Source organism: Pezoporus wallicus, unplaced genomic scaffold, assembly GCF_028554395.1.
Source record: "Pezoporus wallicus isolate ANWC-B61680 ecotype Strahan unplaced genomic scaffold, APGP_CSIRO_Pwel_v1 contig_7073, whole genome shotgun sequence".
Lineage (NCBI taxonomy): Eukaryota > Metazoa > Chordata > Aves > Psittaciformes > Psittacidae > Pezoporus > Pezoporus wallicus.
In genome coordinates, this window is record NW_026641326.1 from 7,065,455 (window position 1) to 7,089,625 (window position 24,171).

The window sequence follows — 24,171 nt, forward strand, 5'->3', positions numbered from 1 at the left end:
GCTCACTGTATGTACCTGTGATAGCTGGTGTGTCTGAGCACATGCAGGTCTGAGTTAAGCCTATTTGTGGTCTAGAAGCTTGGTCTCCTTGTCTGTAGTGTTAACCTGGTTGTTTCTAGGGGGGTCTTTGCTGGGAAACACCTAAGCTTAGACTGAAGTCTCCTCTTGGGTACATTGAATCTCTGGCACTGAACTGGTTGTGAGTGTGAGAAGAAGCTTACGCTTGTTGGAAGGATTTTCAAGTCATATGGATGTAAACCCCAGCATTTTCTCCATGTGCCATTGAGGATGGTCCAAACTCTATTGTCAAACTAGCTTCAGTACGCCCTCTGGCCAGGGGTCATTAGCCAAGGTGTGCTGGGCTGGTCAGGGCGTGATGATGCACAGCAAGAACCTTCTGGAGTCTCAGCTGAGCTGCAAATGGAACAGGCTGGTGGAGTTGGGATTCTGACCCGCTCATAGCTTCTAACCAGTGGTCCATCCTGCAAGACCTGCTTTGGAAGCTCAATGCTCCTTTCCAAAGGAGTCCTCAAAGTGCAAACCAAGGTTTTCCTTGTCTCTTGTCATAATAGGCTCTATTGTCCAGCCACTGAGTGAACTTACCAGTGTTTAGGATGACCCTGCCTTTGGCCAGTGTAATAGTGAACCATGCTATTACTAGTGTATTCCTGAGGTTGGTCAGAGATGTTTTTGTGGGTAGAATGGCCTCAATTTCCTATCATTTCACTACCGAAGAATTTCCTCTGCACTGGTTTGCTTTCTCGCTTTTAATAGCAAGAATGCTATAAGACACAAAGCCAAATCAGAACTCTCAAAATGCGTTGTATATCTAGTCATGGTGAGCAGAATTTGCTTTTCTTCCAAGTGGTTTGTTGACACAGGCCTGTTTTTAAAGGCATTACAAATGTCTTCACATTCTTAAACTCCAGTATTGCCTTGTTTAACACTGCTGTTCCCAAATGGGCTTGGGCATAGGTGGAGTCTAAGATAGTCAAGGGAGCATTTGTTTCACATTATCTTACTGGATTTGGGTTGTTTTGTTTTTTTTGTTTTTTTTTGCAGTGTCTTATGTCTGTTTCTTAAAGAAATCTCCTTTTATGCATATTCAAGGAGCTGGAGCGGAGCTGTGAGGAGAAGCTCCATATCTGGGCAGGAAGTCTTTCTGACCAGGCAGCCTGAAAAACAGGCAGCAGCGCCTATTGGGTTTGGCCCCTGCACAGAGATGGAAATGAGTGCCTCAAACCTCCCTCCGCTTCTGAGGGAGTGAGGGATAATGCTGTCCTCCAAATAGAGACGTGGCTGTGATTTGGGCAGCCGTGAGGAGATGCTGCCCAGAGGACCCTGAGCTTGTAGGGCAAGGCAGAGCAGCAGCCAGTGGTTATGTGCCCTTTCCCCGTCTGGAGGGGCTGTGCCACCCTTTGGCTTGGAACTGCTTGTTGGACTTGTCTATGGGTCTGTTGTTCAGCCCACAGTGATGTGGGGCACCACCCATCTGATCCCAGCTCTGCCAGCTGGCAGGCTTTGGGATGCTCACCCTGCCCTTGGCAATGGACAGTCATGACCAAGCCATTGAATGGCAGTGTTTGGAGTTGGGTAGATGTCTAAAACAGATCCAACAGCTTGGAGGCAGAGATCCTCCAGCTAATTGGGGTGATGGGTAGTGCCAGCCTGCTCTGGAAAGCTGGCACGAGGTTGTTCTGGGAGCACTGATTCAGTAGATAGTTCCGTGGGTTAGACTGAGTAAACATCAGTTACTCTCAATTACACTTGGACCTAGGACATGCACCAGAAGTCATGGTTGGACAAGTAGAATGAACTACCGAGACAGGAGCTTGTTAACACTGAAGGAACAGTGTGAAACGCTGGGTATACGTACCAATGTGGAGGTCACAGGCTGGTAGTCACCCCAAATGGCTGTGAGCTCCTGAACAGGCACTTAATTAGACTGCGAAGTATCAGTCTGGTTATGGGGGTTTCATGTACTGATGTTTGCTACTGGTAAGGCTTTTTTCTCTTTGCTTTTCCTCTTGTATGTAATGAAGCTTTTCCAAATGAGTTTATTTAATCCAGATGTTTGTATCTTAAATAAACAGCCATTCACAGTCACTTGCCTATACTCAGCTTCTAACTCATTAAGATCAGAGTCTGTTAAAAATCCCCATCAGTTAGTGGGCACTGAGCACATGATTACAGAACTGGCAAGATTGTGTGGTCTGTGGGGATCTTAAACTTCTGTCTTCTGGAGAGCTGGCACATAGCTGAAGAATCAAATGGCCTGTTTCTCTGGGGCAGGGTGGGGAGTGTGTGTGAGTGTTAAGGCTGTTTTTAAGATGTGTTTTTATGAATTCCCAGAGCGAGAGGTCTTTTCACTGGCTTCAAAATATCTAGAAAAACTGCAGGTGAGAAGAGGTGAAAACTGCAGGTGAAAGCGGAGGCACAAATGAAATAGCATTCCCTGGGGCTAAGTGAGCTGAAATGGGCCATTTCGTACCCTTAGGGCTGTGCTTCTCAAGGTCGAGCAGCCTTGTGTGGAGGCTTGATAGTTCTGTGCAAAAACAACTATGTAAAGGCTCCTTTACCTTAAAATCGGCAAACCAGCACCCAGCTCTTTCCAGACCCCTCTGTCCATAAAAGCTTTGTCCTTATTAGCAACACTGGGGTTTCCAAGTCAATTAAATGCCTTTCCTAATGAAGTGCCATAAAATAACTTTTTTCTCTTGGGAACTGGAGTATGAGTTTGAATGTCAGAGGAGACCTTGGGGCGCTCCAGATCCCTGCAGGAGCTTTGAGGAGCCCAGGAGCCACTGCTGAAAGCTGGATGGGTGGATCTGGGCAGGAGCAGGAGGAAGGGGCAGCTGCCAGTGTCATCAACAGCTTTGCATCCCAGTGGAGCTGTGAAGCCCAGTGCTGCTGGGCAGAGCTACAGGCTGGTCACCAGCTACATCACTGCCTGCAATGCCCAGCCACCCGTGCAGGATCCCTGCAGAGCCTCCTCAAAAGGGGATTTAACCACCCACAGCACTGAAGAGTGAAGGAGCTGAGCACATTCCTTCACTACATGCTTTAAAAATACCCTCTGTTCTTTTACTGCTATTGATCCCTCCCTTGGAATATGGGCTTTGGCAAAGACTGCCTTTACCCATCCCCATCTAAAGCTGTGGAAGCCTCTGACCTTGCTGGGGAGGGAGGCAGTGTGCATGGACAAGGGTTGTGAGTTGCTGAGTGGGGAGAGGAGCTGGAGCTGGGTGAGGAAGATGAGGAGCTGGTCCTGGAGGAGGCTTACATAGTCTTTCATTACAAGATCATATGCTGTCATAACGCAGAAGCTCATATGGACTAGATTAATACTGCACAGGCAGGCAACAGCCTCTCCAGCATTAGAAACTTCTACAGCCTTAACTGTTCTTCTGATGGGCCCCTGTAGAAAGACCAAGGAGGCCCAAGCTGCAGTAAAGCAAGCTCAGCATTAGGTTATGGCAGTGCACTTCATGTCCCACTGGAGGAAATTTCACTTGCACAGAATCATTTGCAAATATATAAAGTAAATAAAAATAGCATTTTAATGAGACCTGAGGCCTCTGTGTATGAGATTAAGCTGGCTATCTGGGCTGTGTGCATGCTTGCTGTGTTTGATGTGTTGTCCCCCCTACGCTGCTCCGGACATGCCATCTTCTCTTAAGGTGAAAGCCTTCATCCCAAGCATCTCTAAATAAACTTGAGCAGGTCTGCATGGACAGCGCTCAAATGGCCTCTGTGAGGTTTGAGGTTTCACAGGACATAAGACAGGGCTGAAGAAATCATTTGAAGGACAAAACACAGAATTAGTATTCTAGTCTCAGATAATCTTTGAGGATAAAGCATTTCCAACTGCAGTGTCCTGTTCTTTTCCAGATGTCGGTGAGCCAGATGCAGTCAGGAAGAGGTGTGCCTTGTTTACGCTGCAGAGGGATGTGCACGGGCTTTGAGCCACATTCTTGGAGGTAATGTCCTGGTCCTGACGGCCCCTGTCCTGACACTGTCCCTTTGGTCCTGTTGATGTTCAGACTCCAGTGACTGCATGCAAAGAACTGCAGGTAGCTTGAGGTGTGTTGGGAGGTGCAGAGGACACAGTCTCTGGCTAGGACAGCTGCTGAGTTGGGGAGATGCTCATGCTCCCTGCTCTCTATCCCCCGTCCCTCACTGGTGCTGCTTAAATCAAGCTGGGGGTCTCATGCCTGGGTTTGGGGTTCTTTTCCACTTCTGCTACCATTGCCCCCTCCCTGGGAGTTGACTGTCTCTGCTAGATTGTTCATAGGTCTTGGCAGTGAGCTGTGGCATGGGAACAGAGAGAGCTGGATGGGAAATGACCCATCTTAAGAAGGGTCTCACCAGACACGGGACCATCCCTGGTACAGCACTGCATGGCTGGTGCTGTTCAGTGGGATGTTGGGAAGGGACCATGGTGCCAAAGCTTCTCCACATGGCTCTGCACAAGCCACTTGATGCACTGCATAGTGTGTGTTCTGGAGCATGGATCCTCTGTGTACAGGATCTTCTGCCTGCCACATGCTGCCTTCCCAGCCTGTCAGATTGTTTGGAAATCAGTTTGTGAAAACAATTACATCCTTGCTTGTTTTGGAGACAGAGAAATGCTGACTGAAAGGACAATCCTGTCCGTTGGCAGGAGGTGTGCCAGGTGCCTGGCTGTCACCATTGTCCATGAGGGCTTTGTGGGTGCAGAGCTGGCACAGTGAAAGCCCTTGGTGGGGGCTCAGTGCTGTGTTCTGCTTGGCAGCACCATGGTGGCTGTTGCTGATGGCCATCCTGAGCATCCAAACGGCTGAAGTGCCAGAAGTGTCTTGTTATTTGACAATTTATTTTCTGTTTTTCCACTTAAAAACACTAATTAAAGTAAATAGCCACCAATATTGGTAGCTGATGGGGGCTGACCATACTGGGTGTTGAGCTCTGGGCAGGGGCAGCAGGCTCCTGCCCTATCTGCTTGCAAACCCAAATGGGAGAAACAAAGGGGGCTTTGAAATAGAAGGGAGCTATCCAGATGTCATTAATTAAAAAAGAATTGGTGCTCTCTGAGGCTGTCTTGCAAAACACTGGACTCTTTTCTGTGAGCCTGGAGAGCTCCTGAATGCTGTGGGACAGCCAGATCCTATCACAGTAGCACATGGGGGCCTGAGGTCTTTAGGTGTGCTGCTGGCAAGCTTCAGTAGGCTTCACTGTGCAATAGTATCCTACAGCCTTCAGTTCCTGAGATCAATGCCTCAGCTGTGTGGAAATCCAAACTTTAAAACACATTTGGTGGAATCACTACTTTTTTAATTGACTTAAAGGCTGGTTTGAATACTGCTTGTCCCAGGATCCTGCTGAAATACTTGGGGTTGCATCAGAGTTACTTTGTCCTTTTTGCTGTTAGCATTTGATTGAAAAGCTGGCCAGCAGAGAGTGGCCTTATAGATTTAGCTATAAATCATAAAGATATGATAATTAAAATGATAGACACTGAAGTATCAATTCCTTTTAGCAGTCACTTTTTTAATGGTATGTAAAGCTTTGTAGAAGGTAGTGCTGGTGCTTAGCTGTTGGGGACTGGTGAGGGTGGGAGATACAGTGGTGCTTGAAGGGGCTTTCAAAGTGCACAGATAGTGGTAGCTCCCCGTGGTGGGTGGCAGGCAGCATTATATCAGCACTGCTGCAGCTGCTTTTGCTTGGGGTTGGGCTTTGTGGCTTTCTGCTCTGCCACTGCCAATCCCTGTTAGGAAAAGTTGGACATGAGCTGACAATGTGTACTTGCAACCCAGGCTATGGTTGGCTTTCCAGGCTGCATCACCAGCAGTGTGATCTTTGTACCTGGAGTACTGTGTCCAGCTCTGGGGCCCCCAGCACAAGGAGGACATGGACCTGTTGGAGCCCACATGCCACAGGTCTTATGCCATAACCCTGCTCTGTGCTCAACCTTTGGAAGAGGCTGCGCCATCACATGATCATATGCCTCTTATGGCCCAGCTCCCATCAAAAGCATGCTCTTGCTTGTCACCCACAGGAAGATCTGCAAGTCATGCAAGTGCAGCCAGGAGGATCACAGCCTGAGCTCGGATCTGGAGGATGATCGGAAGATTGGGCGCTTGCTCTCAGACTCCAAGTACGCCACGCTCACTGCCCGGGTGAAAGGAGGTGATGGCATCCGCATCTACAAAAGGAACCGCATGATCATCACCAACCCCATCGTCTCCCGGAAAGACCCCACTTTTGACACCATCACGTATGAATGGGCTCCACCAGGGCTCACCCAGAAGCTGGTAAGATAATCCATGGTGTGTTTGGTGGGTAGTTGTTGTTTAATGGAGATCATAACATAGCTCTGGAATAAAGTTATTAGGCGGAAAAACAGTAAAACATACAACTTGTCTCAGAGAGCTAAAATGCACATAACATCTTGTATTTTGGAAAACCACATAAATAACTGGGCTAGGTGGGAGAGGGGAATGGATTGCTTTTGGGTTTTTATAGCTTTGCTTACATTTCTAGGAGAAGTCTTAATGGGTTTTACAACTAGAATGCTCACTGTTTTGATAAAGCTCATGTCCAGTAAAAACATTGCTGAGGAGAGATCCCATCTCTGCTGTCCTGTCAGTTGTACAATACCTGCACAGCCCAAGCAGGCATCTGCCTGCTCCAGAGCCATGGGCTGGATGTGGGAGCGATTCTTCCAGGCCACCTTGTGGTGTCAGGGCTGGGGTTTGGTCCTTTCCCTGGGCACCAAGGAGACAGAAAGCTGTGCAAGATGTGGGATGAGGACAAGAAGTTAACTCCAGAGGTGGAGGTAGCTGGGACACTTTCACTAACCTGGAGGTCTTTTCAGCAAACACTTCAGGAAATCATGCTTCAGTCTGCCTCAGAAGCAGAGAAAATAAATCAGTGTGGAAAAAAGTAATGCTGCATCTACATCCAGTGCTGTGTTTGTAAATCACTCTGTTATAGAAGTGGGCTTTAATGACGATAGCAAAATAATGGCTGTCTTTAAAATAGAAGATAATTATTTTTTCTTTGCTTGATGAGGTAGTTATTAAAATCTTGGACTTAAAATAGACCTGGCATCTCAAGCTTATTAACCAGGAGTGCAACTACTGCTCACTTGTGCTGCTGTAAATCACAGAATGGCCCTAAGTCCCCCCCCAGAATGCAGCCTTGTTTTCTGTTGAATGCTGTATCACCTCAGCCCTGGACAACTGTCTGTAGGAACACTGAAAGAGCCAAAACAGCGTGCTGACAGCAATCGGCTCATGGCTTAACTGCTTTGTAATGCTGTTCCCTTTAATTTCAGCTCAGATCTGCTGGGCAAGCAGAGGAGAGGGAGGGGAGGTTGAACTTCTTGTGGCGGTGGGCAGTTGGGTGGTTGTTCCTTGGGGCTCTCCATGTCCTGCTCCCAGAAGAGCATTGCTTTAGTAGGAAACATCCTCCTGCAGCAGCCCAAGCTGACTGAGCAGAGCACTGGGCTTGGAGCCCCTGTGCCCAGGGACTCTCCAACAGCAGCCTGTCCCTATTCCCAGCAGACTCATGGATCTTCCTTCCCTGTGGAGCAGGAACATGGAAACTCATGGTGCCAAGGCGTGATAGCTTGGAGGAAAGTGAAGCTGAGGTCTGTGGCTGAGAGCATCCTGCCCACAGCTCTTGCCAGCATGGGCATGAACTCTGCCCGTTGCTGCTTCCTGAGGAACCTCTCCCAGATCCAGCACTGAGCTGGGATCTGTTTCCTTACAGATAAACACAGTCTGGTCCAAATAAAAGAAAACATTTGTGTTCAGGTTTTGTGAAGAGAACTCAGGGTAAGAAAGTGAGATGGGGAGTATGGCCCTGTGCTCAGGGCTGGATCTGAAAACAAGCCCCCCCAGCCCCAGCTTCCATCCAGGCAAGTAATATTGCTGTGTGGGAAGGAATGGACGTGTGTTTTGGTGTATGGAAGTGTTAGCCAGCAGAGCACTTCTTGAGGGAAAGCATTTAACTGACTTTTAACTGTATTGTGGTACTAAAACCGTTATATATTACACTGTCATTAGTGGACAGCTTTTGCTCTTCAGATTAAATAGTTTAAAGCTGCTGGAAATTGCAACCAGATTTTTATAAAGAATTGAAACAAATGTGAAATTGCAGCTTCAGGCCCAAGAGGCAGACTTGATTCTTCTTAACTCACTTGCCCTCACCCCCCTTGGAAAGGCTGACTGCAGGTGGCATGAAATCTGCATTGAAAATGCAGTTGTGACCTGTGGTGCCAATTGGAGCAGACCACTTGGGTTCAATGAGGGACCGAGACCCCCATGCAGCTGACTCGCTGTCTGCTTAATTGTAGTGCTGCTGCTCTCGGCCTCCTTCCCTTCCCTTCCCTTTGGTAGGAGCTTGCCTAGCAGGAATGTTTGTTTAACCAGTGTTTGCCTTCCGCAAGTCCCAGGAGGAATCAAGGAGCTCATGAGGGATAGAGAGAACAATGATGGCACTCCTCCCATCCAGCCTGATCGTTCAGCCTGCTGCCCAGCCTGGGATTTACCAGAAGCCTGGGTTTCACAGCTCTGAGCTGGCTGCAGTGCTGTGCTGCCAGCTCCTTGGGGCAGGGTCACTTCCTTACTGTGAAGGATGCCCAAACTCTGCAGTTTCTGGGCTGCTTTCTTCTTCTATGGGCCTGAACCCCAACCATGAACCTTGTGGGTGCATGTTTGGGGTGATCCCTGTCCAATAGGGGCACTGGGGAGCCTGGCAGCTCCGCCACCCAGTGGGGCAAACTCCCCCCCCATGGATTCTGGCAAAGGGGCAGCTTAGAGGGTACATGCTTCATGAAAGCTTTTGAACTCTTCATATTGCCTGAATGGGCTAGAAGATATCTTAGTTCAAGTAACCAACATCCAGGAAGTCTGTAGATAGCCTTGATGAATTTTGGTCTGAAGATCAATTTGACAGACTTTCAGGAGCTATGTGGGATGTCAGCTATTCTCAGGATAGCTTGAAAGAGATTTGGGCCAAAAAGCTTTTAGTGCATAACTGACTCACTCCAGTGGCTTCCTTCTGAAGGCACGTTGGAAACTTGGGATTGTTTTTAATATCGTTGTCTTGGAGGGTCCAATAATAGAAGGAAGTCCAGAGTGTGTTTTCATTAAGCCATGCCTGGAGAAGCAATGAAATAGTTAGGGTCCTTGGGGAAAGTGAAAAGAACAGATCATAAAATACCTGATGTGCAGTAGTTAATTTTGAGGAAGAGCATTTTAGATTTTCATTGTTACCTGCACTAAGGCAAGCAATAGAGTAAAGCATTTCACCATAGTAATACATGGTAGCAGCAGAAGAAACAACTTTTCCTCATCCTGCTTTCCCTGAGGTATTCTGTGGATGTTTTATGACATCGGCAATTATAACCTTAAGCATTCTGTTGATCAGTGAGTGAAATCCTACCGTGTTTCTGGGCAGATATTGGACCCTGCCACTGAGCACTCCAGCTGTACTTATAAGAAAGGCTTAAGACTTTGCTTCTCTCTCTCGCTTTCAGCACAGATGTTTTGTACTGGCAGTGGAGAGTCTGGTGCTAGAGTGGAACGAGGCGCTTCACATGCATGTGCTGGCATGGTGCTTTCTCACAGTGCTGGTAGAAGTGTTCATTAGTCTTGGCACGTTTGTAGTGGATTAAGAATTTCTTCCATTAAGATCCTACTGTGCTAATGCTCTGCTAGTGCTCTTGCTGCAGCTGCACCAAGCCAGTGCAGACTGTGCAGCATTTGCTGTCCTGAAGTTGTGTTGTACAGCATTGAAGCTTTGGTTGTTTTTCTTTCCAGTTGTTGGATAATACCAGCAGTATCCTTATTTTGTAGGGCAGTGCCTGTGTGAGGCCTGGGAGGAGCTGTCAGGAATTCTGTTTTCCTGCTTCTGTAGTTCCTATTAGGATTTCTCACTTCTGTGAAAGCCATCTGTGCACCAGATCACTTCTACAGCATCCTGTAGCTCTCTAACCAGCTATTCCCAAGCAGCACCTTCTCCCATGTGCTTCTTCCTCCCCTGGAAAAACTCCTGAATATGAATCCTGCCATTGCACAGAGGCATAGTATACTGAGTGTTGATGTGTAACATACTGTGCAGCAATGTTAACATGCACACTAAGAAATAGGGAAGAGGCCCTGACTCATTAAATAATTCATCTGTTGCTGCTGTGAATCTTCAGGCAGAAATCTTGCCCTGCAATGATTCTATGGGGCTGAAAGTAGCTGAGGTGAAAGCTGACTTTGAAGTTCTTGCAGGTGTGATGAGCTGTTTGGTGCCATGCAGATGTTTCTGCATTTAAAGACCCAACTGACCTGGCCCATGCACAGTAAACAGTTAATCACTTCTCTATGGTTTGTAAAATTCAGATTTCAAATGCTGACCAAGTCAGAAACAAATCTAATGCAGATGGATGCTGGTCTTTAAAGCGGAATGGCAGAGTGCCAACTGGCTGCCCCATAGCTCTTCACACTACAATAGGAAAAATGCCTTGAGTGGAGCCTCCCTTCCCCTCAGTACCAGGCCAGCAGAAGTTAACTGTGCAGACCCCGCTGTCCTGCAAGTGCTAATTCAGTTTGGGGCAGACCTCTTGCAAGATTACGTTTTAATCTGCTTTTAAGACAGCAGCTAGTAGCCAGTTGAGTAGGAGGCTTTATTTTTGATGGCTTCTTGGCATTTACTTTCCATATTGCAAGGCATCAATGACCAAATGCTTTCCTTTTACTGCAGAATCAATATCTGTGCAGCATTGGCAGCTCTGTGTTACGTACAGGCTCAGCTGCTGACTGCTTTTTCCCTGAGTTAAGATTCTGGGTTTAATTGATAAAAGGGGAGCTTTTACTGTAAACTATGCTTCATGCAACCCATGGGGGCTATGGGGTGTCTTGATGCAGGCTGACCTGCTCCTTGGAGCTCTACCTGTCCTGGCACAAGGCAGTAGGAAGCTGCCTGGTCTTGAGTTTTGATATTTATAGATTTCTGGTCTTTTCAGCAGCCCGGGATAGTGGCATGTGAGGGATGGTGTGTTGGGATCTGGGTGTAAAACTAAGTAAGTCTTCAATGCTTTCCTGGGGAGTTCTGGGGGTTTTCTTTGGCTTAAAAAACAGCACACAACCCAAAACTCCCAAAACAAACAAAAAATGAAGAAAAACTCCAAACAAATCCAAACCCCCACCCAACCTGTTTTCTGAGGATGAAGTGATTGGTACTTATTTTACATGTAGCCTGGCTACTGCTTGCATCTGAGTAAGTTTAGCCTTTCATTCCTGAAATGTTAGAAGAACACAAAGGGAGAAAGGAAGGACCATGTTTTCTGCCACTGCTCCATAATGTGAGCAGAGCATCTGTTTGCAAAGTACTGTGGATGTGATGAGCGCTTGCGCTTCCCTGCCAAAGGCAGCTCAGTAACTGTTGGTGCTCTCTCCATCCCAGGCCATGCAGTACCTGGAGCTGATCCCGAAGGAGATGCAGCCGGTGGCAGGAACGGAGGGGGCCTACTACCGTCGTCGGCAGCTGATGAGACAACTCCCGCTGTACGACCAGGACCCGTCCCACTGCCGTGGCCTCGCCGAGGGCGAGCTGAAGCTGATGGAAGACTTTGTGAAGAAGTACAAAGCCGAGGCGCTGGGCGTTGGGGAGGTGGCTCTGCCGGGCCAGGGTGGCGCAGGCAAGGAGGAGGGGAAGCAGCAGGACAAGAGCATTGCAGCCAGCAAACCCTCTGAGTCCACCAATGGGGCCCTGGAGAACGTGCCTGCAGGAGGGCAGTATGTGAGTGCTGTGGTCCGTGGCGGTGGGATGGGCTGGATGGGGTGTCCCGGCTCTGCTTGGAGCTTGGGGAGCTTTCAGGGAACAGCTTTGGTCTCCACTAGAGGTGGGTAAAGATTGCATCAGCCCGGGACGTCTGTTCCTTGTTCATAATACTGCTCCTGTGGGCTTCTGCAGGGCTGCTGCAGTGCTTTTTCAAACAACTTGAAGCAGTGCTGCAATGCTCAGTTCCATCATGGCATGCTTTTGTGGAGCACTATGAAACACCCTAGTGGGACGTGTGTACTCCTGCCAGTCCTGCCTGTCTGTATAACAGGGGTGAAGAGAGGTGGTTATAATCTCCTCTTCATCACCCTCCCTCCACAGCAAAAACTGTGCTGAACCGCCAGGGTAAGTAAACCCTCTGCTAGATGCACAAGCAGTGATTTTGACTTCGGATTCTTTGCAGCTCTGCCCTAGGTGTTTGGGAGTCAGTAAGGTACTCAAGGCATCTCACTGCAAGTCAGTGAGTGTTTCCAGCTGGGCATCCAGACCAGAGCAAGTGGAAAGACTGCAAGTGACAGGAGGTGGTGGCTCGCTGTAATTAATGCAGAGCTGTGAACGTGGAGATAATGCTTCCAGGGCTGTAATCGCTTGGGGGAACTTTGAACAGATGTCCCTGGGCATAAAAATACATTTCCACAGGGAAATGATTGAGATTCCCTAACACCCTTTCAGATTTATATTCTCCCAGCGCTGTCTGGAGTGGCCATTGTGGTTGCTGAACAAATGCTTATCATAAAATATGGTGAGTGAAAATATATCAAACTGTCCCTTGTGAGGGTGACTTGCAGCAGAGGTTTTAAAGCTGTAAAAGAAAAATGGTGTCTGAGGGTTTATAAGACAAGATTTTTCTTGCCATTGCTGCACTGAGATTGTAACATGTTCAGAGCAGTTTTCATTTTCATTCCATATTGGGTAATGTATCCCCTCTGCTATGGCCTTTTCTGCTAACATGCATCTGACTTTCAGAGCCCAGTGATACAGTAAAAGTTTTTCACCGTTGCAACAAAATACTGAATCAGGCAAAAAAAAAAATCTAAAACATAGCCAGGAAAGGAAGGTTTCTATTAAACATTTATTAATAAAAGTTAACTTAGCACTGCAGGTTTACTTAGACTGCAAGTTTGTCCTTCCAAAATTACATAGCTGTGATGTTGTTCTCCTTAAAGCATCATTTTTCTCAAGGCACTAGCTGAAAAATCAAACCACTTCAAAAATCAAACCACTTGTAGAAGATCCACTTTGACCAATGCACTGTGCAGCTCAGTTTACAGCAGCCCCATGGAGTGCTGTGGTTTCTTGCTGTACTAAGACAGGACTTCTGTTTCCCCCTCTAAGAAAACAGTGCCCATGTTGATTTGATGTCCTGTGCGGGAATTAATGATGCTGACCTGATAGGAATGGACTATGTCCCAAGATCTGAAATGTGCTGAACTTCCAGAAGGTCTGCTGGCTTTCATGAAACTGCAGTGGGAAAGTTCTGCCATAGAAAAATGAGATAGCACTTTACTTTGCAATGTGTGTGAGGCTGAAAGTGATGTGAGTGAAATGAGCTATATGAAGGCTGAGAATAGATGTGAAGGGACTGAGAAATGAAGTGCATAAAGCCAGTGATACTGGAGGTTTTAATGTTCTTGCTGTATTCAGGGTTGAAATGTACATCAGCACACTCCAAAACAAAAACGTTACCTTTGCTCTACAAGAGAATGAACCCAGAAAGCACCAAAGCTGCACCAGGAAATAAGCTGGAATTTCCTTGGGTGTTTGTGTGGTCCCTGTGCTAAGGTTGTTAAACCTCTTATTGCACACTCAGGCCAGCTGTGTTGAAATTGGTGTGCAAAGGAAAACATACAGGGCCAATGTAAATCGCCATGAGAGAGGCATCTGAGCTCAAACAGCTTTTTGAACTCATCTTGGCTGCAGGGAAGGGGCCCCATGGCTGCAATAAGTCTGTCCTAGGAGCTGAGTGTTCTCCACTGAGCATAAAATCATCTTTAACCCCCTCAGAACTGGAAAGTCTTCAGGTGTTATGAGCAATTGTGCTGGAATCAAAAAAATCTGAAGCAGTTGATTAGAATTAGCCATTGTCCCAAAAAGCTTGAGGTTACCAATGTAGGGAGTATTCTGGGGAAGCCTTGTAGCATCTGTGGCACTCATTCTGTGGGAGATGCGATTGCAAAGTAGCTGCTAGTGGAGAGGGTGAGTTTGGAAAAGCTTAGGAGAAAGGGACACTTTCTTGGCCAACAGCTCTGGTTACTCTGCTAATAAAGTCTTCACTCCTCTCCTTACATGATGGAGATGTAAAATAAGTACCAAGCTGTAATGCCATCTTAAATTTGAAGAGCCACTTTATTTAGTGTAAATGGCAGAGCGGTGGAAGTTATATGATGCTTAGGAAAAGCCCTGTGGATAACTGCCATAGAAAGAAACAGCAAAGTTGTTTTTCTAACAGTTCTTGTTGGCAAGAAACTTGAGCTCAGAGTTGGAAAGCTGCTCGTGTTTGTTCTCGCTGTTAGATCTTGCAAGATAAGCAGGGCTGGGATGGATGGCTCTGGTTTCTCCACACTGTCACCCCCAAAGGCAGCTGCAGGGTTGGGCTCTGCTGCCCTGTCTCACGCAAATCTGGTGCCTTGGGGAGGTATCAGGTGTATAAGGAAAAATATGGTCTTAGTCGCACACAATGGGTGCAGAATCCATTGGTGCCCATCTGCCCCCCCTGCCAGTGAGGCTGGTGTACCAGTAGTGATCCACATTGAGCATGGCAGCTTCATGTACCTGTTTCCTTGTTCATACAGACCAGAAATAGCATGGCTTCCATGCCACTGAGCTTACTCTTTCTTTGGTGTGGGTCTTGGGAGTACTTAGAAATGCGTCTGAAGCCCTTTGCAGTAGAAGGAGTGGTGTAAGCAGACATATCCCCTTTCAGACTTGCGGAAAAGCCAAGCCAGGAAACATTTTGTCTCTCTTCTATTGCTGCCTTCACTAGTCATACTGGATTTCCTGGTAAAATAGGAGATGCCCGTCAGTGTGGTGGAACCACTCCAAGGACTGCTGGGCAGCTAATGAAAATCCAGACTGAACCAAGGAGGAGGCAATAATGAGGAGTGCTAGGAATAATAGTAACAAAACAAAGAAAAGCCACTTGGTGGGTGTAGATGGGCCTGAAGCCTTCTGCTATGTAAAGGGCAAAATGAGTTTAAGAAAACTCCCCAGATGCAAAGAATGGCCTCTTTGGCAGTCAGGTTGTGAACTAGCAAAAGAGTGGATGTGGTGGGAAACTTGCCTTTGGTTTGACATATGTATAGTTCACAGAGAAGCCCCACTCCCTCTGTGCCCCAGAGAGGCTGTTTCTGCTGCTGCTTTACTGGGGTTGTATCAGGGAGGATCACAGAGGGGTGAGTTTCACAGTCTGTTGTGGCATCAGGGTGGTGTTCCTCAGGTTGTGGACCACAGCTGCCCTGTGCAATGTCCCGCTCTTCTCGCCCCATCCCTGATGTTTTCCTTCAGCTCAGGAAGTTTTATTTACCTTCTGGTGAGAAATGTTGGTTTTGTGTCTCTTCTACCCACCTTTTAGAAGCTTGTTGGCTTAAATCAGTATTTGTGAGCAAATCCATCGTCTGAATGCAAGGAAACTCCCAACCCCATGCTGCCTGGAGCATGCTGGAAGGGGGCCAAGGCCATGCAAACAGTCTGGTTGGGCACAGCAGCTGAAACCACAGCACATGCGACACGCAAGCTGCTTCACACTGCATCTTGGTTTCATAAAAGCCTTCAACAGACTGCTAGTAGAAGTCTGGCCTTGCAGCCAAGGGCTCTGCTGGAAGAGGCTCCAGCCGCTACTTAAGAGTGTTTTGTTTAGGGAGTGACAAAGCACAGGCTCCAAGTTGTTATCCTGACCTGGACTATCCAGACTTAAATGGGAATTTAAATAACAGCTCACCAGTTGTCAGCCTCGAGAGGAGAGCTTTAAAGCTTGCTCTAAGCTAATCACAGGATCACTCTGCAGGCACAGATAAAGAGTAAGCCCGGTTGGCCTTGTGTGTAATGTGCATAAATGTTAATTAATCTTCAGATTAGCCAAGTCTAATAATTGGGCTGTTATAAACTGAAAGCACTGTGCTGAAAGTGACATCTGTCTTATGCATAGATATATATATTAAAATGTAGTGAGAAAAGAACCAAGTCTCTAATCTCTATGCAAAATAACATCTTTGCTGTGCTGCAGTTCAGCAGTAGAGGATGTTCTAACTCTGGAAGCCTTGGCATTTTGGTGATTTTGGTTTTAGCTTGGGAGGAGGGTCCCAAAGGCCAGACACTTAACTGATGGTGGGCAGTGCTATTCCTACCTGCCTGGATCTGGCTGTGGACAGAACTAAACAGTATTCCAGGGGAAGACTAGCCAATATGTATTTATAATGACTTTTAATTATTTTACATCTTGATACTCCATCCATGCATAGCACTGGTCCAAATGTTTGCACAGGATGTGAAGTGTGGTAGGCTGAGACATCTTGGTTCTGTTGGCTGTGAATGCCCTGTGATGCTGTGTGTTGTTTGAGTCCTACTGCACGATTGAGATGTTTTCTCAGCACTTTTCTTGAGCTGCAACCATTGCTTTCTCTTCAGTTTAGCATTTCCTTGTTCTTCCACCTCGCTGCACTGTTTCTATAGCCTCATTTCAGGCTGGTGATACAGCTGTGAAGTCGAGCTTTGGTACCCTCAAGATTCCCTTTACAGAACAAGAGCTCAAATGAAAGCAACCAAAGTTGCACAGCTTAGCAGGCCTGGAATTAAACATTTTATTTCCACTGTCCTCCTTGGTGCTATGGGATGTTGAGCAGGGACACCGCAGGTCCTCCAGGCTATGTAGAAGCAGGAAGCATTGAGGATGCGCTTAGAGAGCCTGGTGTTGTGCTTTGCTAACTGTGCTCTTAACCAGCTACGTGGTCCATGCTCACTCCACTGTCTCTGTTGCAGCACTGTGAGACCTGCAAGCAGGCATTGCCGGAGGACTGCCCGGTGGTGTATGCCGACAGGGCGGGCTACTCCCGGCAGTGGCACCCAGCATGCTTCGTGTGCTGCCGGTGCTCCGAGCCCCTTGTCGACCTCATCTACTTCTGGAAGAGCGGGGCCGCCTGGTGCGGGCGCCACTACTGCGAGAGCCTCCGGCCGCGCTGCGCTGGCTGCGATGAGGTATGGACCGGCTGCTCCCCGACCCTGTTGGGGTCTTGGTGTGGGTTAATTGAGGGCTGCTTAACCTGCCTGCCTACTCGTGCCTCCTAGGAGAGGCATCCTTCTGGTGCTGGTTACCGGGCTGCTGTGGAGCTGGAGATGTCTAAAGAAAATGGGGCAAAATGGAGTAATATTAATGATAGTCTCAGCTGGCGATGCTGTATCTATCTCAGAGCAACAATCAAGCTCTAGCTGTATTTAAAACCTGATGGTTTTATACTGCTTAATTGCATCCCATGACTCATTGCTCAGGACGTCCTATCTCTTAATTACTCCTTCCAAAGCCTGGCTCCATGGCTGACTATTTGGTGGGATGCATGGGGTGGGCTCTCCCTGTTCCTGCCATGCTCCAGCTTGATGAGACAGTGGAAATAAGCAATTGTCTGTCTGCCCTGTAGATCATCTTCTCGGAAGACTACCAGCAGGCAGAAGGCATGGCCTGGCACAAGAAGCACTTTGCCTGCCTGGAGTGTGAGACGCTGCTGAGTGGCAAACCCTTCACTCTGGACAACACCAGCCTCCTGTGCACGACCTGCAGCAAAAGCAAACACCTCTGAGCAGGGAGCAGCCTGGGCCAAAGCCGGGTCCCCGAGGTCCCAGAACTGGGGTTATTTGACAAGTACATGAGAAGGGAAAGGTTAAAATGCAATTAAGAGCCTGGCTATTCACTTGCAAGCAACTAAGTGCCCCCTTGCATCCAATACAGCTTGCAGGAGATTATTTCCCTTGGGGAAGAAGCAAGAGAAACTCATGTGCCTGTGGATGGGAGGTACATAGTGTATCTGACTAGGAGGGACTGAAAGGAGGTTCTGTGTTGTGCTGTTCTTTTTATAAAGTCTTTCCAAGCTTCTTATGACTATGATCTTGCAATAGGCTTTTGGAAATAACACATCTCAAGAGTCATTTTTGGCATACTAAACCTATGGCTGTGGTCAAAACTAAGGGTTATTCATATTTTTGGAAATCCATACTGGAAGCTTAGACTAACAGGCTGCTGACAGCTGTACTAAAGCCATGGGTTTGAAGAATCTGATTAACCCGGGTGATTACTTTCTGAAAGCAAATGATATAAAATTGCAGCAACATGTAGCTGTGGCTTTCTCCTCCTTAGTGTACAGTAATGCATAAATAACAAGCTGGCACACAGGGAGACTGGTTTAACCGTGGAGAGATGGGAAGGGTGCAGCTCTGCCCCAGGACACTGACAGCTCATTGCTTGTGAGCTTTAGTCCTGAAATGGGAATGCAAAACCAGGCTCCCCAGCCCCTTGCCTGCCTCCAAATGCTGTTACTGCAGGCAAGTGTGTTTCCACAGAGCAGCACTGTGTTCTACTGCAGTGCTGAACATTGTTAAGCATTTAAATTGTGAGCCTTTATTTTGGCTGGGTTTGACCAGGAATGTTATAGAAAGCAGCTTTTCAGCCTAAGCTGTCTGGGGGGTTGTGCCTGAAATGCTGCAGTGCCAGGATTTTCCTGTAATGTCAATGACCCCCTCCAAACACCAGGGAACTGTTCCTCTTGGAGCTGGCACCACTCTTGACCTGGACTCTGCCCTGCTCCTTGTCCCGCAGCTCTCCCATCCCTAGGGAAGGTTCCTGTGACCTCCTGGGTCTGATAGGGGTGACACTATCCCAGGATCTGGCACTGAGTCTCTGCCATTAGTATTTGTTCCCTACATCAAGCAATGCTTCTGGTAGTCACTGAAAATCTCAGCTAGTCCAGGCTGGCAAATGTCTGTGTGCTCAGTCTTTTTTCCTATATTAAACATACATTATTTGCCAGAGAACTGGAATATTTTTTGCAGAGGTGAATGTGCAAGGAGCTCACAGTCACTGGGTTTTCTTTCTGCTACAGAAGATGCTGGTTTCTCTTTAAAGCATGCTCCATGCTGTGGATGTTTGCTTGCTTATGATAAAATAACTTGCAAATGAGAGTTGGGGGGAACTGTACATGCTGCAGGGTTGAGCTACGTTTGAGCTGTGGGCCAGGTTGTGCCCCTCTGCCATGTGTTTTGGGGGTATAAAGACATATCTGCATGTAGGGCACAGTGCTGGTTAAGCCTTGCTCAGCTCTATGCTGCTGCATGGTTGATATTCCTGGAAATGCTGGGGTATTTAAAGGGGGTAAATGAAATGGAATAGAAACATCCTGAGGTGGCAGCCACAGCAGTAGCTGTGGGGTAATGGATGTGTTTTGCAGTGTGTCACGATGCCTATGCTCTTGGGGTCCTTTGTCCATCTCGGGTTAGTGGATGGCTGTGCTGAGTGCCAGGGTTTGATGCTTCAAGTCAAGAGAGGATGTATAGACCTCAAGCAATGCTAGGAATAATAAAGCTCCCTTGGATCAACCTTGGGTACAGGCTCTTTGGTTGTAAGTAAAGTGGGAATGAAAAATAAAGCCCAGTGCTTATTAGCTTTATTGCCTCTTCTTCATTTTTTTCTTTCCAAAGGAAATGGTTCTACATCTTTGTAATTTTTTTTTTTAAGACACTTTCTAAACCCTGTGATGTTAAAGCAGCCAAAAGTGCATACTCTCAGTGTAAGCAGTGATAGGAATAGTGTGACTCACCAATGAAAGGCCAGGCATTAACATCCAAACAGCATTCACTGATGGAAAGTCGGTGTCCATTTGCAACACAGCTGGTTACCTCTTAAGGTGATCACCTACAAGGTAGGTGCGTGGCCACTGCATAGGTGTCTGCAAGGAAATTAAATGGAAAAAAATAAAATCAACAAAACATCAAGTTTGTCAATGTGAGACACTATTACCTAAACTGCTGCCATCACAGCATGCTGCCCTCTTCTCCCTGGGTGGTGTGTTTGTTTTGCCTCAGCTGGTTGCATAGTCCTTGCAGCATTTGGGATAGAATGAGCCCCTTCCACTGCAGCCAGGGTTACAGTAGAGGCTCAAAGGGAGGAGGTGGAGAAGAGGTGGCTCTTGTTTTCTGTGCTGAAGAAGAATGTGCATGGTGGGAGCTTGGGTAAAGGTCAGAGCAGAGGCATGGGGAGAGAATGGGAGTTTGCGGGGGGAGCACTGGCACCCCAGTGCAGCAGCAGGGCAGGAGTCATCAGTCTGGGGTTGTGAGGGCAGGGCTGGGTCATTCCACCACCCTCTCTGCAGTGGGATGGTCTCTGAATGACAGAGGTCAAGCCTGCTTTACATACAAGTATGGATCTCAATCATATTATCTTGGTTAGGTTTATCTTGCTGCGCTGTGACCACAGTCTGCACACAGTAGCATCAAGTTCTTGCACAGTCTATCTCCATGAACACAATCCTTGATCACTAATACCTTTATTTGGCTACTTGGAAAGAAGATGCCTGTATTGGCATCAAAACCCAAAGCTTTGGATTTTGATTTTGTGATCTATAAATTGTAAATCTTGTCTGAAGTCCCTGTTTCAGTATACACATGCTTGCTTCAGGCTTTTTGGACTGCTGGCATCCACTCAAACCTTTCAGGTATTTCTGCAGCTTGTAAAACATTGCTAGAAAAATTGCTGCAATTACACAGCTTAACAAAATCCTGGACCTCTCAAGTGTTAGGAGCAAAAGCTTGAAATTAATGCATCTAATGGCTCAAGATGTATGTGATTCTTCAGTTTTGCTATTAAAATTGAAACTCAGTGTAACCATGAGAAGATATTTGTGCCAAGTGAAGACATTACACTGTGTTTTGCTATGGGTTGTTAGCTATAGCAAAGGAAGCTGCTGCAGCTGCCTTCTGTAGGTCATGAGCTCTGGTTTTCGAGATGGTTACATTTACAGAGCCTTGCTGGCCTCGCTAATACAGAGCCATCAGTGAGCATATTGGGGTCTGTCCTGAAAATTAATAAAATTAATTTTTTAATTAAAAGAGCAGTTTCCCAGGGTTACTACGTATAATAGGATAGACTAAGGGCAAAGCCTGTGTTGTGTGACTGTCTGAAACGTATCTTGTGCTACAGCTGTGTCCAGGCATGGATGCTGCTCCCTTCAAATGCTGCTGCATGGCACAAAGGATGGCACAGAGCACTGGTGTTTGCAGGCCAGAGCAGTCCATAAAAGCTGAACTGTTGAGCTGAGCATCTCACATGGGGGGGTTTAATATCCATTGAATACTTCTATGAAAGCATAAGGATAAATTGTCCAATGGTCTATTTAGCATCATGTATTTTGGCAACTAATACCAGTATTTTAACCTGTGAATCTGCAAAGGACAAACATATTTACTTTGCCTTTCGATGGCCAAAGATGGTGAGTGCAAAGACTTTGTGCCTCCTACACAAACATTTAGCTCCAATTTAAACTCAAATGTTCTGTATAACTGTTCTCCTAAATAAGACTGACAATACATGAACATGTTCCTGAAACTTCAATTAAACTGGTCCCAGATATGAAAGTCTCCCAAGTCTTGCTTTGCTTCCTTCCCAGTCTCAGGGCAGCAGCTCAGGAGCTGCAGTGGGGCGACAGAGGAAGGTCTGAGGTGCTGCTGCTTATCACAGGCCAGAGCACGCTGTCATCCCTATGGCTGAGACACAGTTGGTAAAAAAGGCTGTGACAGAGCCAAAGAAGGAGACTGTAACAGCAGCACAGGGGGGCACGGAGGGATGCAGTTAACATGAAGTCACAGCCTGGGGAGCCCTGCCTGCAGAGGTGTGCATTTACCGTCAAGGAGCTGGCTGCAGGTTTCCTGGGGAAGCTTCCTGATTGACTTTGCAAAACATGTGGGTGCTTGTTCCTGTTGAGATAAAATTAACTCATTGCCCAGTGCTGTTACTTATTTGAGGTTAATGATTTAACCCAGTTAGTGAGTGTGATTACCTCCAGTATTTCCTTGCAATGGTCTGAGAGGGGAATCACTTTGAAAGCAAACTCTTTAGTGCAGGAGAAATGAGTATTGGCGTGTAGCAGCTCTGGCAGGGAGCAGTGGCTGTGCCAGAGCCCTGGCCCAGGGCTCACAGTCTGGCACATGCTGGCAGCCAGGGGATGAGCGTCAGGACCCACCTGGAGTACAAGAAGCTGTGCTGAGCACAGGGGATCCTTCTCTTGCTCCCTGCAACTGCAGACCCAACCAGGAACACAGGGTGAGTGGGACGGAGGGTAGAACCCACCAGCAGAGAGAAAATAACCTCTGACTGGGTGGAAACCACATTTCAGCTGAAGTTTTGCAAGCTGAAGCTTTTCAAAGCTGAACTGATCTGAATCTGCAAATATTTGCAGTGCTGTCTCATTTGCGGTCCTTTTTTTCTGAGAAATATTTGAGGAAGAAGGGACTGTGTGTGATTTGGGAAGATTTCAGCAGTGTAAAGGCAGAGGCTGTTCAAGTACAGCATCTCCTTCAGGTCACCTTTGTTCTCACAGGTTTCCTGTCTGCCTTCCCTGCTGGACCATGCATTCCCTAACACCAGAGGGGGAACTGGACCCCATTCAGGGGGCTCCCTGGGCACTGTCCTGGAGCCTTCACTGCTCAGGTGGGGATAAAGACAAGAAGTGAGCAGTCAATGGAGTGATACCTTTATCCACCTCAGCAAGGGCCCAAAGGAAGGGAGCCCTTTGCTTAAGTGAATGCTGGATCCTGGTTTGTATTTGCAATATCTGGACTAAGACAATAAAACTTGAAATAAAATTTCTCAGCTTAGATGGGTAAGAAAAAATTAGCTATTCCTGAGACAGGAGGACAGCATCTTACCTTCAAGGCTAGATGTCACTCAACCCAGCAGTACTGAGGAACTGGTTAGCGTATTGCAGCAAGGCTTCCTCCCACCACTGCTTTATATAGGCTTCCCCAAGCAGGGTCAAAAGGAAGGCATTTAAGAAGTTCCCCTCGAGGGTTTATGGAAAACACCTGGGTGCTGTGATTTACTTATGAGCCCTAAACTGGTGAAAGGGAAGCTCTGTTGTCAGGAGTGAATGGTGACTGGGTGAGAGCTGGGTGCTGTGGGGCACAGATAGTGTGCGGGCCTGGGGCCAACTCTGCACACCCCAGGCTTCTAGGGCTGTGCAGAAAAGGTAGAAAACCCTTAAAAGAGGGGAAGAAATATGTTTTTCTAATCTCTTCCTGAAGGGCACAGCTTTGGATGTGAGAGCAGTTCTGTGCTGCACGACTCTTCCTCTCCACTTGGAAGAGGCTGCTGTGCTCTGGCCCAGCAGTTGGAAGTTTAGATTGGGCTGTGTTTCAGATCATTCCAGGCAAGAAAAGCTAAGCAGTGTTCCCTTCACAATCTACTTCAAGAAAGAAACTTGTTTGCTTGGATATTTCTCCAATGAACAGACTTGGTGCTGACTTGTTGGAACCAATGAGATTGTTATTTACCTTGAGAGTAACACCTATAGAAAAGTTGTTGATCTTGAGTATAATTCAATAAGAATCTGATACTTTAGTGGAGGACAATTGACTTAAACAGAAACTTTTAAACACTTTTATTAATTCAGTCTATTAAAAGAATGTAATTTCAGATACCTGTTGATGATAAACTCAAAATTCAGTGGCTTCAGGTGAGAAAAACATAAACCACAGGCAGAGTGAGGTGGCTATATAAACACTACAATAAAACTTGCTTAAAAGCCTCTGAGAGAAAAACTAAGAGGTGAAAAAACAAGTCCTCATGAAGTGCTGGTGTGTTTCAGTGGAAACGCTCTTCCACAGGCTTGCAACAGCTGCTGCTTTAGGAGCAAGCTAAATAAAGTTCATATGGCTAAGTGTTATTGTAGAAAAAGTGAGGTTAATTATGCCTACGTAAATCTCATTTGAGCTTTTATTTAAATTTTAACTACACTTCTTCAGCCAAATCACCAAATAAGTAAACGTCTCCACAATGAGGTTTTTATGTGGTGTTGCCCTATTTCAAGAGTTGACGCAGGGAAGGGTCTCCAGCAGCCCCATGGCACAGTGCTCATCAGATGGTGCTAATCCCATCCTGCCTTGCACATCTGCTGGAATACCTGATCTATGACTTTGCGTGTCCGTGTACTGTGTTGTATTGCTAATAAAGGAAAACTGAAAGGAACAAGGGTGCAAAGTGCCTTCTGAACAAATCATGCCGAATAGTGTTCAGATAACCACTTGTACTTGTTTAAGCAACTTCCATGTGTCGGCTCAAAGTGTCTTGCAGACAGGGAACCCCACTGAGCAAGGAAGTGC

The 24,171-nt window shown here is 47.0% G+C and overlaps 1 protein-coding gene across 6 annotated transcripts in view; it reads left to right on the top strand.

Moving 5' to 3' along the window:
* The window catches only part of LMCD1 (LIM and cysteine rich domains 1), a 38,119-nt gene extending 18,653 nt beyond the window's left edge, over window positions 1–19,466 (top strand). For all 6 annotated transcript variants that reach the window (XM_057422921.1, XM_057422915.1, XM_057422917.1 and 3 more), the window contains 5 exons: window positions 3,892–3,980; window positions 6,038–6,293; window positions 11,443–11,778; window positions 16,795–17,010; window positions 17,448–19,466. In XM_057422921.1, coding sequence (XP_057278904.1) covers window positions 3,892–3,980; window positions 6,038–6,293; window positions 11,443–11,778; window positions 16,795–17,010; window positions 17,448–17,606 — 1,056 coding nt within the window. In that variant the 3' untranslated portion in view covers window positions 17,607–19,466. The remainder of the gene's footprint in view (window positions 1–3,891; window positions 3,981–6,037; window positions 6,294–11,442; window positions 11,779–16,794; window positions 17,011–17,447) is intronic.
* The last annotated feature ends 4,705 nt before the right edge of the window (window positions 19,467–24,171 follow it).